Consider the following 14,374-nt stretch of genomic DNA (forward strand, 5'->3'; position numbering starts at 1 on the left):
ATCTGTTATGAGAGCGATGCTCACCAGTCCTCCCTGATTTCCTTGGAGGCATTCAGGGCTTTCTCCTCTCCCACACCATTTAATCCCATATAACCTTTAGGATTGGGTACCTCTGAGCTCTCCCCACCTTCATAAATTTAAACCAAAGCTGGCAAACCTAGATTTGTCAGCTTTGGGGCTGCCCCGTTCCTCAGCTGAGCCCCAGCCCTAAATACCTCTTCTATGGCCAAATCCCAAACTCCGTGAAAACCGCGATTAGCGGCAGAAATGTCCCGAGCCCGTTCTGTTGACCAGATGTTTTTACAGGAAGGGGAAGGGAAATGGGATTTGCATTTGTGCTGCTTTCTTTATAGCGTTTTAATGAAATCCAGTGCATCCCGTAAATTGATGGCATGCCGGGACTCGCCGGGAAGACTCCTTCCGGAGAGAGCCCTTGGAGCCTCTGCCACAGCTGAAGCCACGGGAGGAGCAGTATTTTTATCTCTGCTCAGTGTGAGGCTGCTTTGACTTCCTTTTTTTTTTTTTCTCTTTTTTTTTTCTCCTTTTTTTTTGCTTTTTTTTTCCTTTTTTTTACCCCTTTCACCTGAACCTGGTTTCTGAGAACTGCCACCTCCTGAGCTAGCAGGTTCCTGTCCCCGATTTTTTTGGTGCTTGGGGCTGTGAGTGGCAGCTGGTCAGGCATGGGATGGGGCACATCCCAGTGTTTTGGTGCCCATTCCCTATCCCTGCTCCTCCTGGAGCTGCTCCAACGTGGCCTGAGTGACTTGGCCAAGGAAGGGCAGTGGTGGAAGGGGAGTTTTCCTCCCTGGAATACCTTGAAAAAAGTTTTGCCAGTGATGGGAAGCACCTCAGTGTCCCATCATCCCATCCCTGGTCCAGGGAAGGGCGTGTTTGTGTCACTCTGGATCCCCAGGGACCACATCCCTCTCCTGGGGACTTCATCCCTCTCTTGGTATCCTTTTCCTGGCATCTCCAGGGGCTGCATCCCATTCATGGCATTCTTCTCCTGGCATTCCCAGGGACTGCATCTCTCTCTTGGCATCTCCAGGGGCTGCATCCTGTCCTGATGCAGCTGAAGATGTCCCTGTTCATTGCAGGGGATTGGACTCGTTGACTTTTCAAGATCCTTTCCAAGCCCAAACTATTCTGTGCTTCTATGATCCCTGTCCAAGCATCCTGCTCCCAGCATCCCTCTCCCGGCATTCCCAGGGACTGCATCCCTTTTTTGGCATTCCCAGGGGCTACATCCTGATCTCGTTGGTGTCCCTGCTTATTGCAGAGAGGTTGGACTGGGTGGCCTTTGAAGGTCCCTTCCAACCCAAAAATTATTCTGTGATCTTGCTCCCAGCATCCTCAAGGATTGCATCCCTCTCCTGGCAACCCCAAGGACCACACAGCCAGCCAGGAGCTGGGAAAACTGCTGTAATGATGAGCCAGAGGGGTTTGAGTGTCCTGCATATCCCTTGGGAGAGGCAAAACCTCCCCCAAAGCCACCCAGAGCTGTCCCAAAACCTTCGGGCAGCCTCTCCTCGAGGCAGGGCGGGCACTGTCTCTGTTCTTCGAAGGCACCGGGGCTGGGCGGCCTCAAGGCTTTGTGAGATTTTGGTGGTGACTTTTGCTCTCTTCCCCCTCCTCCCCCCACCTGGCTCTGTTTTTGGGTATCGAGGGGGGTGGGAGGGAGGGCGAGGAGACAAAGGTTATTTGTCATTTATTAACCACAACTTTTTCCATCCTTGGTCATGCACGGAAAAAACACTTTTAGCAGCGTAACCACAGCCCCGGCGTTAATTGCTGAAGAGCGGAGTTTCTTATTTTGGAAACTGTTGCTGGGATGGGGCTTGGCGGGGCCTGGGTGTGAGGGGAAGGGTGCAGGATGGACCCCAAACTCTGCTTCATTGAAGTCTGGGCTTTTGGGGCTCGGAAGGATTCCATCCTTTTAACCCCATCCTTTAAAATCCGCCTTTCCCAGGGATATTGTTCCGCTGCTGTGCCCACCCTGCTTATCAGAGTGTCACTCCTGGGGATGCTGCAGAGCTGCTCGGGGTGGAAGGCACCACGAGCCAGCTGAGAAGTGGGCAAAAAAATGGAGATACTGAGCAAACCACAGGAAAAAGGGCTGGGAAAACTCTCAGGGAATGTGTCGCTTCTCCCCCAAAGCTTCTCACAGCTGGAGTGAGAAGAGCTGTGGGTGCTGCTGGGTGCTGAGTCCCCACAGCCAATATGAGATGCCTAGTGGGGTTTCTTTTGGGTGGTTGTGTCTCTTTTCCCCCCTTTTTCTTCTTTTTTTTTTTTCTTTTCTTTTCTTTTTTTTTATTTTCCTCTCTCTTTTCACGGCCCAGGATGTGGTTGTTTCGAGGCTGAGAGCTGCTTCTTTCAAAGGTAAATATTTATGAGAGCCTGCGCAGGCAGCGCGGGGTCTGGAAGGATTCAAGGACTCATCCCAGCCGTGGTGGGGGCTCAGCTGGGGTGGACCCTGCTCCTTCCCACCAGGCAGCTGGTCCCAGCTCCAGTGTCTGTGATGGGCACACTGTGACGTTCAATATTATTTTGAAATTGTGTTAAAAACGAGCATTTTGGGCAAAGTCACTTCTTCCAGCTCTAGGGCAAGGGACAGGAATGAAAATACCCAGTAGGATTGAATGCTCCCATATGGGCTTTTGAACCTTTTCCATCATCCTGCAAAACCTTGGGATGATAGAAAATCCCAGGACATCCCAGGGGCTGTGGGGAGCCTGCAGAGTCTGTGCTGAGCACCCCCATCCCTCTGGGGCTGAGCTTTGGGGTGGCTCAGTCCTGGCTGCAGCAGCTCCCCCTCGCACTCAGACACCTTGTTTACTTTCCGTGCTCGTTATTTATTCCAGGAAATTATTGAAGCAGCCCACACTGGAACCGAATTTGGCATAAAATAAATTAAAAAAAAAAAAAGAAAATCAAGGGGCTGGTGAATGCCAACTGTTTATAGATTCTGTTTATAGCCCCCATCTCTCTCAGGCCTGCTGTGAGCCAACGGGCTTGCTCGTTTTGGGGGGTGCTTTGCAGGGTTTTGGGGGGGCTGTGCAGGGTTTGGGGGAGTTTGCAGGGTTTTTTGGGGGCTTTGCAGCAGTTTGGGGATGTTGGTTCATTTGTGCAGAGCAGGGAGGTTTATCAATGCACAAAGAGGAGCCATCACCTCCAGGGATGAGTGAAGATTCCTGCCTGGACCCCTCAAATCCCACTCCACTGACTCACCCCATGACTCTTGGGGTGCTGTTTTGCAGCCCCTCCAGATTAATTTAGCAGGAAATGGGGGCTCAGGGAGCGATGGGGCCGGGGCTGTGTTTTCTCCCATCACCATTCGCCGGCGCTCGGCAGCCGCCCGGAATGGGAACAGAGGGATCTTTGTGCCCCCGAGCCAGCGCTTGAGGCCGGCACAACGGTGCCTCTTGTCACCGCTGGGCACGGTCCCCTCGGGGACAGCTCTGTCCCCTGCCACGGCCCGCGGGATGCTCGGAGACAGCGTGTCCTGGAAACTCCTTTGTGCCTCTGCTGGCGGGGCTTTGGGGTGGGCAGAGATGGTTTTTTGGGAGGTGGGGGATGCTGAGCTTGCACAGAAAGTGGGAATCACCTCCTGTGTTCCTGTTTGATAGTCGGGGAATCTCTGAGCTCCAGTTCTCTGAGCCCAGGATGGTGCTTTGTGCTGTTCAGGAGGTTTCTAAAGGAGCTGTCTCCACCTGCAGAGAGGCAGGGATGTTTTGGGAATGTATCACCCTGGAGCCAGAGGGAGCTGAGCTGAGCTGAGCTGAGCTAGGGGTCCCTGCAGAAGATCCAGGTCAGTGGGATTCCAGTCCCTGTCCCAAAAAACAGCATTGGCAGGGGCTGTCCAGGGTGGACCTCTCCCCTTGGGATGAGCCATGGTGCAAACACCCGAGAAGGAGCACCAGGATTAGCTGTGCTGTAAACTGCCCCAGAGCACTGGATTAGCTGCTGGAGGACAGAGGCATTAGTCACCCTGCAGATCCCTGAGGATGAATACCAGAATTAGCCGTGGTGCAGATCCCTGAGGATGAACACTGGGATTAACTGTGGTGCAGATCCCTGAGGATGAACACTGGGATTAACTGTGGTGCAGATCCCTGAGGATGAACACTGGGATTAACTGTGGTGCAGATCCCTGAGGATGAGTAACTGGAGTGGTTGTGATGCAGATCCCTGAGGATGAACACCAGGATTAGCCGTGGTGCAAACCCTGAGGACACGTTTTGGGATTATCTATGGTGCAAAAGTCCTCAAGGATGAGGGTTGGCTTTAACTATGGTGAAACTCCCAAGGGAAACCACCAGGATTTCCTCCCACACAAAATCCCTGAGGATAAAGGTTGGCATTACCCCTGGTGCAAACTCCTGAGGACAATGGCTGCTCCAGCAGACACTTTGCACTCTCCAGCAGGACCCTTGGATCCCTCACAGCCCTGCAGGGCCCTGCTGCCTCTCCCTGCCCTGCTCTGGCATCAGGGGATGTTTCCCACCCGGTTCACCCGGCATTCCTTGGAAAAGAGCTGCATGTCTCCATGCTTCTGGAAAACTTCACCACTTCCCCCAGGGCTGCAGGCACAGGATATGGTTTTGTGTCCTTCCAGCACAGCCAGGCCTGGCACTGCAGCTCCAGCTGAGGTTTGTCCCTTGCGTAAGGGACACAGAGATCTGTGATTTACAAGAAGTGACAAATCTCGCCTCTATCTGTTGGAGACCTTGCACAAGGGCTCAGGCACTTCCCCACCTCCCGTGGGTGACTCAGAGTGGAAGTGAGAGCTGGTGTGGGGAAACCCCCTGAGCATGCAGGGGCTGGGGGCAGCTCCTGGTGCTCTCGAAGGATTTGCTCTGCACGAACTTGGCCTGATGGCCCAGCCACTGCCTTCATCACTGTGCCACTGCCATCATCACTGTGCCACTGCCATCATCACTGTGCCACCACCATCATCGTGCCACTGTTATCATCATTGTGCCGCCACCATCGTGCCACTGTTATCATCATTGTGCCGCCACCATTGTGCCACTGTTATCATCATTGTGCCGTTGTCACCATGACTCTGCTGTCATTGCCATGCCACTGCTGTTGTCATTGCTGTGCCATCACTGCCAGACCATCACCCTCATCACTGCACCACTGCGGTTGTCACCAAGCCACCGCTGTCATCATCACTCTCATTCTTGGAGAGCTGCCTTCCACCTCACCTGAGTGGAAAAATGTCCCCCAGCACCCTCAGTGTCCCCTGAGCATCCAGACAGGATGTGTTCCTTTATGGCAGCAGCTCCAGCATCGTGGGGAGAGTGTTCCTGGCACAGATGGGTGAGCTGGGAGGATCTTTGCTGTGAAAAGCACCATAAATCCCAAACATCCTTGTTGGAGATTTATAAGGGACCTGCTGTGCCAAGGCAGTGATTTCCCCACCACAGGCAAGGGGAGCTGTGCTGGGAGAGCTGCTGGAGGAATGTCACCACACAGGTGCCCCATACACAGGGAGTGAAGAGAGGGCTGTGCCAGGGCTGGTGCTGGGGTTTGCCAGGAGGAAATGAGGGCTGTGACCTTGGCCTGACCTTCACTCGTGCTCCTGGCACAGCCACAGCGCCGAGCTGGCGCCGGGCTCCTCCTTCCCAGATTTGGCAAACCCCACTTTCTCCTGCCTGCCCTGCCCTGCCCTGCCCAGGCATTTAGTGGCCGTGGGTGCATTGCCTGTCCCATGCTGGTTGTTCCTCTGCTGTGCCAGGGCTTCCTGTGACACCCTGTGGGGGTGTCTGGGATAGGGGATGTGGGGACACAGAGGGAGTGCAGTGGGGTGTCCTCACTGGGAGGGCTCTACTGGGATGCTCAGGATAGGGAGCAGGAGGATATTCAGTTCTTGGGGGCATTATTTTCCTCTGTCTTCCAGTTTACCCCATGTCCCCTGGCACTGGGAACAGCCCTGGCCTGGCTGAAGTTTTATACTTTTAAAACTGTAGAAAAATTCCCTGCAAAACCCAAAAATACTGATGTGTTCCAGTAGGTGTTGAGAGCTGGTGCATCTCCTCTGTCCCCATCCTATGGAACCATCATCTCCATAGGTGGCCACATGTTCCCAGCAGGGCTCAGCCACAGGGAGAGAGAGTCTGGGGGAGCTGGGCCAGATCCCACTGCCCTGAGAGCTGGAGAATTACCCATGGCACAGCCCAGGATGCCAGGACTGGGAATGCCACAGCAATGGGAGGCTGGCAGCTCTGTCCTGGGGGCTTGGGAGTGCAGCTTCATGGACTGTCACAACCCAGGTGGTTTTGGGGAGTGCTGGGCTTTCCCTCATTTGCACAGGATCTGTTTGGGAGCAGTGGGGTGAATCTCTCTGTGGAAGCTGATGCTGGTGGGGTTGAGACTTAGCTGAGGCAACATCTGTAACACCCTAAACATTCCACCCCATCCTGAGCCAGGCACCAGCGAGCGTTACCCATCCCTGCAGCGCTGCTGGGGCACCTCTTGCCGAGAAGGAGCCCGTGGGTGAACCCTTGGTGTGTTGAGTGTGCACTTTTGGTTACCGAGAACTCCTTTTCCCGGTACCGGCCGCATCGAGCGAGGGCATCTTGCGGTCAGGTGCGGCGCCGTGCCTGCGGCAGGCACTTCTCCGAAGCCAGCCTGGTTTTTCGGGCACTGTATCTCTCTGCTGCATCATTTCCTTCTCCCTTCAAGCTCCAGCTGCGCTCTCCACGCTGAGAGAGACACACACGGGGGGCTCCGCAGAACGCCCTTTTCCTGGAATTCCCCAATTTCCTAAGAAGCCGACCCCAAGCACTGTGGTTGGGATGTTGATAAAACCCCGGTCAGGGTCATGCCGGACGTCACAACCCCCATGGTGGGAAAGCAGCCAGGACGAGCAATCCTTTTCACCTTTTCCCACGCAGGACTTTGCACAGGGGCACGGCTGCGTTCCAAAGGTGGCAGGAAAAAAATCGAATTCCTTCAGGATAAAGCCCCGACAGGGAGGCACCAGCGTGGCTGTCTCAGGGCAGCCCGGTGACAGTGATTGCAGCACAGCACAGCTGCAATCACTGTCACCAGCAGGGCCCGGGGGTGCCGGAGCCACCGCGGTGTCACCAGCCCTGTGCATGACGCCGTACACGAGCGACTTCTAAGAACTTTCTTCTCGGTGCAGCTCGGAGCTGATAAGGGCTGATCCCTTCTCGCGCTGCGTTTCCGGCCCCAGAGAACACCGAGTGCTCGGCTGAGAGAGAGAGAGAGAGAGGAAGGAGGGGGGGATGGAAAATAAAAAACCCCAAAAACCCAGCACAGCTGAAGATGGTGTGGTTGGGTGACCGAGGAAGTGTCCAGTGGGGGCACTCTGAGTGTCATACGGGTGGTTGGGGACATGATGGGGGTGGGTTTGCTGTGAGTATCACAAGCTCGGGGGAGAATTTGGGCAGTTTGTTTGGCAAATGCTGTTGTGGGGTGAAGTGCCACTGCCCAGCATGTAGAGACATTGTTCCTGTGTAGGGACAGTGGCTGTGGAGCAAAGAAGGCCACTGCAAGCAGCATCTCCTGGCATGATAAAGCCACTCTGTGAATCACAACCAGTTGTGGTGCAGCAAGCCTGGCAGAGGGGTACGAGCATGCCTGGCACATTGTGGCACTGCCTGGGCTTTGCTGGGATGCATGGCATGGCTCTGGCCGTGGGGCTGAGCACGGAGCATTGTCTCCATCACCCAGCACTCATGCAGGGGTGCTCAGGAAATGTTCTGCCCCCCTGGCACTCTGGATCCTGTGCCACGTGCCGCAGGCTCCGGGCAGTCAGCAGGGCAGCAGAGGGAAGCGAAAGCTGCCGCAGGGATATTTTAGCCTTTGTGGAAGTGTTTGCTCAGCATTTTGTCACGTGCCTGTGTCAGTGCCAAACCCACTGGAGAGCTCTTGTCACGCCAATGACCCATGAGCACCCACGAGCAGGATGTTCCCTGCCTGCACCCCAAATTCCCCATTGGTGCCACATCCCTGGAACGTGCTGCTGTGCTGGGAACCCCCTGCTCCCTCCTCTCCTCCACTGCAGGATCCTTGGGACCTCTGGGTGTCCTCAGCCCTCCTGGGTGTCACTCAGCCTCCTTGGGATGCCCCACAGTGGCTGGGCAGTGCCATGGGGGGTATTTCCTTGCCACAATGGGGTATTTCCTCACCACACAGGGTATTTTCTTGCTGGTGGGATATTTCCCTGCAGAGCTGGGTATTTCCTTGCTGTCTGCTGTGCCTTGGGTGGCTCCTGGTTCTGGTAGAGCAGTGGGGTGTGGGGCAGTGTTTTGGGGTGTGGGGCAGTGTTTTTGGGGTGTGGGGGAGCTGGGGCTCAGCTCAGGCTCTGTGTTCCCCCTCTCAGGGCTCCAAGCCAAAGCTGCTCGTCGCCTGCTCCGCTGTGCAGGAGGTGCGGAGGTGCACACGCCTCGAGATGCCCGACAACCTCCACACCTTTGTCCTCAAGGTAGGACCTGCTCAAAGGCTCTGCAGCCACCCCTGAGGCCTTTCCCATCCTCTGGGGCACATGTGGCTCCCAAAAGCTCCCGTGCCAAATTTCAGTTCCTCTTCCCATCCGGGGAGAGGATGCACAGGGGGATGTGGAGTGTAGGGTGGGGGATGCGCTGTCCCTGTGGGGTCCCGAGCATGGGTGGGAGGGTGGGCGATACACATCTCTCTCTCTCTGAAGACCCCATGTCCCCCTCTGATGTCCCCCAGGTCACCAACGCCACTGACATCCTGTTTGAGGCAGGGGATGAGCAGCAGCTCAACTGCTGGACGGCCGAGATCCGCGAGTGTGTGCGCAGGGGGTAAGAGCTGGATGTCCCTTAGCCTGGGGATGGGGACAGTGGCTCTGTGTCCCCACTGCCAACATTCAGCCTGGCTTCTCCTGTCCCCAGCAGGTGTGACACAGGTGACACTGAACTCCTGACGTGCCGACATCCTGACCCTACAGCTGCCAGCCCCACCACCAGCACCGACCCCCTCAGCCAAGGTGAGCTGGGGACACCCAGGGGACCCTGGGGACAGAGTATCCCTCACTGGGGGGTCACCACATCCTGCCATGGCTGGGCTGATTGGTCTTCCCCAAATGGCACGAGGGGGGAACAGAGAGGGGAGGGGATGGAGGGAATGGGCAGAGATCCCATTTCCCAGGGACACTCAATCCCTGTGCCTGGCAGGGGCGACACCAGGGTGCCCAGGGGAGGCGGCGGGGCCGAAGATGGAGCAGTTCCTCTCCTCCTGCCCCTGGTTCCATGGGCCCATCTCCCGCGTGAAGGCGGCTCAGCTGGTGCAGCTGGGGGGGCTGGAGGGCCACGGCGTGTTCCTGGTGCGGCAGAGCGAGACGCGCCGCGGCGAGTACGTGCTCACCTTCAACTTCCAGGGCAGAGCAAAGGTACGGGCAGGACAGGGCTGGGATGGGGAAGAGAATCCCACAGGAGCCTCTGGGGCTGCAGGACAGCCCCTGTCCCACCTCATCCCACCCCAGGGGGATGCTCTCCTGGGCTCTGCCCCAATGATTGCAGTGGGCTGGTGCCTTTCCCCCGTGGGTAGGGCAAAATCCCCATGGAGCCACAGGCTGGGGATGCAGCACATCGTGCTGAAGGCATTTGTGTCCCCCATCCCAAATATCCCCATGTCCCCACTGTGTCCTCCAGAAGGGAGGGTGACATCTCCCTGCTCCTCTCCGCAGCACCTGCGGCTGGCGCTGACGGAGCGGGGCCAGTGCCGTGTCCAGCACCTTCGCTTCTCCTCCATCGTGGAGATGCTGCACCACTTCCACCGCTACCCCATCCCGCTGGAATGCGGCACCGCCTGCGACGTCCGGCTCTCCAGCTACGTCGTCGTCCTGCCCCAGGCACAAGGTGTGCGGGGAAGGAAGGGGGATGTTGTTCCCGAGGGATGGAGGGTGCCCGGGGTGGATGTGGTTGCCCCGGGGCTGGGCAGAGCAGGGGGGCCCTTGGGTTGCTGATGGAGTGGGGAAGCGGAAGCCTCTGGGCAGTGGTAAAAAAGGTGACTCCCACGCTCCCAACTTCCTCTTTTGAGAAAGGAGAAGCTGCTCTCAGCCACTGACTGCAGGGGAGGTTCATGGGATGCACTCCCAGAGAGGGGGCAACAAGAGCATTCCCCTGACCAGCATCTTCTCCCTCTGCCCACAGCTCCCAGCTCCAGCACCACGGTCCCGTTCCCACTGCCCTTTCCCAGCTGGAGCCCCGAGTTCAGCCTCATCCCCGCCGGCTCCTCCTGCCCTCACGGCCCTGACGAGCCCCCCGGGGGTCCCCCAGCAGAGCAGATATTCCACCTGGTGCCACCTCCAGCTGAGCTGGCACAGAGCCTGCGCCCGGCCAGGGCCACCACGGCCACCACGCCCCGGCCCCGCGACTCGGACTATGAGGTGGAGGCACCGGGACGGGGCCACGTCCGTGCCATCGACAACCAGTACACACCACTCTGACCAGCACCACGCCGGCACTGGGATGCACTTTCTGGTGGAGAAATCCTGGAGACTTTCTGGGGGAATCCATCGAGAGAAAGAATGTACCTGTTTTCTTCCTTCTGGTTAGGGATTATTATTGTATTTTTTTTTTTTTTTTTTTTTTTTTTTGCAAGGAAGGGGGTAATTTTTCACTCCTGTATGGGTGTGCTCCCTCTCGTTGGCCTGTTAAAGGGCCTCTTATTGTTATTTTTGTTGTTCTTGTCAGAGCTTTCTCATTACTGTTTACACAACGCCACTCGTGCCTGTGCCAGGCCTGGTGTCCTGCCTGTCCCTGACACGACAGTGCCCAGCCAAGGAACCAGGGGCTTGTGTTACACCCAAGGAATTGGAGAAAGTTAAAAAAAAGAAAACCAGGATAACAAGAAAAAAAAGGATTATAAATTCATTGCCAAGTTGCTGCTCCAAGCCTCGTCCTCCCGCCCCGGCTGCTGAACCCAACCAGCAAAGCCCAACCTGAGCTGAGCTCCCACGAAGGGTGATGAGCAGGGTTTGGGCTTTTTTTCTTTTTAGCTAAGGCAAAAACTGGCTTTTTTTTCTTGCTTTTCCTTTTTAACCCAGCACAGCTGTGGTCACTCCCTGCGCCAGCCAGAGGGATCCTCATCCTGCTCTCCCGGCTGATTGAGACTGAACACTAATTGCTCCATCCTTAGCCACGGCACCAGCTGAGAACTAACACAGAGACTGACACAAACCACTCCTGCTGGTGAGGGAGGGGTTTATCCCGTTTTGTCCTGGTGATGGATGAGTTTTATTCCGGTGATGGAGGCTTTTTATCCCTGTGGTGAATGGGGTTTTATCCTGGTGACGTGGAGGCGTTTTTATCCCGGTGATGGAACTGTTTCATCCCAGTGATGGAACCGTTTTATCCCAGTGATTTTTAGGCACAAATCTAAAGTCACTTTTCCCCCTGAAGAACCCCCCTCCTCTCACTTGCCTTTCCCCCCCGCTAAAACACCCACCCTGTCACCAGGAGCTTGGTGGCATTTAAAGCTCCACAACGGCTTCTTGCAGGCAATGGGGGGAAAACTTGTCCAAATCTCTGGGTCTCAGCATCCCCTGATCCCCAACTGTCCCCAAACTCTGCTGCTGTTCCTGAGCCCCCCCAGGGCTGCTTCACCTGCGTGGGGCAGCCGTGAGAGAGGAAGCACTTCTGAGAAGCTGCCATTATTTTAGGAAAGAGGAAGGGCTGGAGCCGTTGCGCCACACGGGAGGGGATGTTCACAGCGTTCAACTTCCAGATTTCCCAGCACAGCCTTCCCTGGGATTTCAGATGAAAACTTGCCTTGAGATTGCCTTACAGAAAGCTTTTATACTTCTATTTTCCTTGAAATTGCAATACAGGTGGGAGCCCTCAGGAGCATTAACATTTAGCAATTAATTTGCAAACCAGCAAACACAAAGCCTGGTTGGGCTGAGTTAGGGAATTCCACAAAAATCCAGCCTCCAGGACAGGCTTTGGTGGGAAGCAGGTTCTGGGTGAGCCCCAAGTCCAAGGAGACAAAATCGGGACCTGAAGGGCAAGGCCAAAATATCTGGGGCCAAACAGCTCAGGAAGCAGCCATGAAAGCAAATCTGGGTTTATAAATCAAAATAAGAGGCTGGGACAGACGGGAACCATCGACTGGAGAAATCATTTAGGTTTTCCTTTTGTGCCTCCCCGTTGCTTGCTCTTGCTCTCTCCTGGGCTTTGTGCATTTAGAGCAGGCAAAGGCTTTTTTCCCCTGTGCTTTCTCTACACTTGTGCCTGAAACTGGAGCATTAAGAGCAAATTGCACTAGTCCTGCAGCCCCGGAGAGGCTGATGGAGAAACAAAGCCAGCCCTGTCCTCGCTGGGCTCCTCAGCTGTATCCGCATCCCATTCTCCTCCCTGGAGCAGCACAAAGGCTGCAGCCAGAGGCAGGAGCACATCCCCAGGGCTGCCTTGTGCCAGGCAAGGCAGCTCCCTCCGAGGCTCATAAATAACTCCCCGTGCTCTTGCATTTATAGGGATGGGGAAGGGAAGGGGGGGACAGCACAGCACAAGTTGTTGTTTCCTTTCCTCGCTTGCTGCCTGCTTCCCAAAGCCTTGGGAAACACAGGGATGTGCTAAATCTTGCTAAGATTCCTGGTTTTAGTCCCACTGAGCTCCAGGGAGATGCTTTCAAAGGGGTTTTCCCCCAAAAGGCGAGGTGGAATCACCCGAATCTCCCCTCCATCTGCAAAGAAAGGATGGGCTGAGAAAAGGCAGCGCTATTCACATTCCTTGCCAGATGAATCCAGAGAAATCCTTGCCAGATAAATCAGATGCTGCTGGGGTGGGTTGTTTTGGCACGCCAGGACTTTATTGTTCCAGTGCCAGAACTGAAACATGCGTGTGCATGTGGTATTTTTAACCTGCAGTTTAATTACAAGGGGGTTCTCCGCAGTTTAAATGGAAATTGCTGTGCTTGATTAGTAAAATACACGTTGGGTTCATTATCTCCCCGCCAGCCACTTCCCCCATGCAAACAAACTCCAGTGGGGGAGAACTCCTGTTCTCCCCACCAGTGAGCAGTGGGAGAGTGCCTCTGACTATTTAATAGTTAATTCCATCCCCAAACTCACCCCCAGGCAGCCAAGGGCTGTCCAGTCCTTCCAGCTCCTCCATCTCCTCATTTCAGATCCACTGCTGCAGGACCTCAGGGGATTTTTGGGCTATTTCCCAAGCTCCTTGGGGAACTGAGTTTGAAATCCCATTTCTCCTAGAAAACATCTGGCTTGTGACACAGGTCAGAGCCTGACTTTGCTCCCGCCAGCACGTTACTCCAGCCCTAAGGTACTCACTCCTCTGGATTATATCAGTGGGCAAAGAGCATTAAGCCATTCCACCCTGTGGAATAGAAGCATTTTGCAGGATTTTTATGTTCTTGTGACTTGAGAGAAGAGCCCAGGGCTGAGCAGGTTTAGTTCCCCAGGCCCTGTGGGATTTTTACTGGTGTTTATGTATTGAGTTTTGGGAGAAGGGGAAAGCAAGGTGCAGCCTCCTCAGAAATAAAATCAGGTGTGGCCACCACTTTGTGCCTTGGCCCTGGAGATGGAACACGAGTTTGGATCCCACCTAACAAAGCCAGGAGCCCCAGGAGGCCCTGCCCGATGGCCTCCCCCAGGAGAGGCTGGGGCTGGGGAGCCCCATCTCATCCAACTACTCAGGACAGTTTTCAGCAATAAAGATGTAAACCAGGCAGTGCCTTTGCTCTGTGACAGCAGGGATTTGGTTTAGGGCACAATCCAAGACTTGGGTCCGGCCAGAATTCCTCCCCCTCCTTTTCCTCTTGCTGTTTGCTGACAGCTGCTCCTGCTCAGTGTCCCCAAGGGTGTCAGGTTCTGAAGGAGCTCCTGACATGAAGCAGTTGATGTTTCTTTCCCTCCCAGCCCTGTGCAACAGCACTAGCAGGTACCGAACACTGACACCACCATTCCTCACCCATCCCTTTGGATTGAAGCTATTTTGGGGTGAAACTTCCAGGAAAAGATCCAGGGAGAAGCCAAAGCTTCTCATTCCCTACCTGGACCACCAAACCCCAGTGTCAACCAGCATTCCAAACTTTTAGCTTTGATCCAAACAGCCCCAACATTCCCCAGCAACTCCCAGAGGCAGGGAGGCGACTGTGTATTCCCTAACTCAGCCTTTAGCAGGACGATTAAAGCCAACAATGTTGTTGGAATGTATTAATTTGAAAGTTCTACTTTTCACCTGCACAGAAAAGTTCTTCTTGTATAGTAATTTTTTTTTTCTATATATTGTTTCTGTATGTACTGTACAAGTAACTTATTCTTGAATAATGCAATTTTACCGTAATATAAAAGAAAAAAAAATCTGCTCTTAATAAACTGTTTTTAGAACTTGTTTCTCACTTGTAGTCTTCA

At 54.9% G+C, this 14,374-nt stretch overlaps 1 protein-coding gene across 8 annotated transcripts in view; it reads left to right on the plus strand.

Annotated features, from left to right (window-relative positions):
• Positions 1 to 14,361, plus strand: part of SH2B3 (SH2B adaptor protein 3) — a 26,081-nt gene extending 11,720 nt beyond the window's left edge. For 6 of the 8 annotated variants that reach the window (XM_083873855.1, XM_083873854.1, XM_083873856.1 and 3 more), the window contains 6 exons: positions 8,357 to 8,458; positions 8,710 to 8,801; positions 8,892 to 8,986; positions 9,174 to 9,388; positions 9,686 to 9,857; positions 10,152 to 14,361. In XM_083873855.1, coding sequence (XP_083729981.1) covers positions 8,357 to 8,458; positions 8,710 to 8,801; positions 8,892 to 8,986; positions 9,174 to 9,388; positions 9,686 to 9,857; positions 10,152 to 10,447 — 972 coding nt within the window. In that variant the 3' untranslated portion in view covers positions 10,448 to 14,361. The remainder of the gene's footprint in view (positions 1 to 8,356; positions 8,459 to 8,709; positions 8,802 to 8,891; positions 8,987 to 9,173; positions 9,389 to 9,685; positions 9,858 to 10,151) is intronic. The other 2 variants (XM_083873853.1, XM_083873859.1) reach the window with 1 other exon arrangement.
• Positions 14,362 to 14,374: the final 13 nt, after the last annotated feature.

Source organism: Zosterops lateralis (assembly GCF_965231275.1).
Source record: "Zosterops lateralis genome assembly, chromosome: 17".
Classification (NCBI taxonomy): domain Eukaryota; kingdom Metazoa; phylum Chordata; class Aves; order Passeriformes; family Zosteropidae; genus Zosterops; species Zosterops lateralis.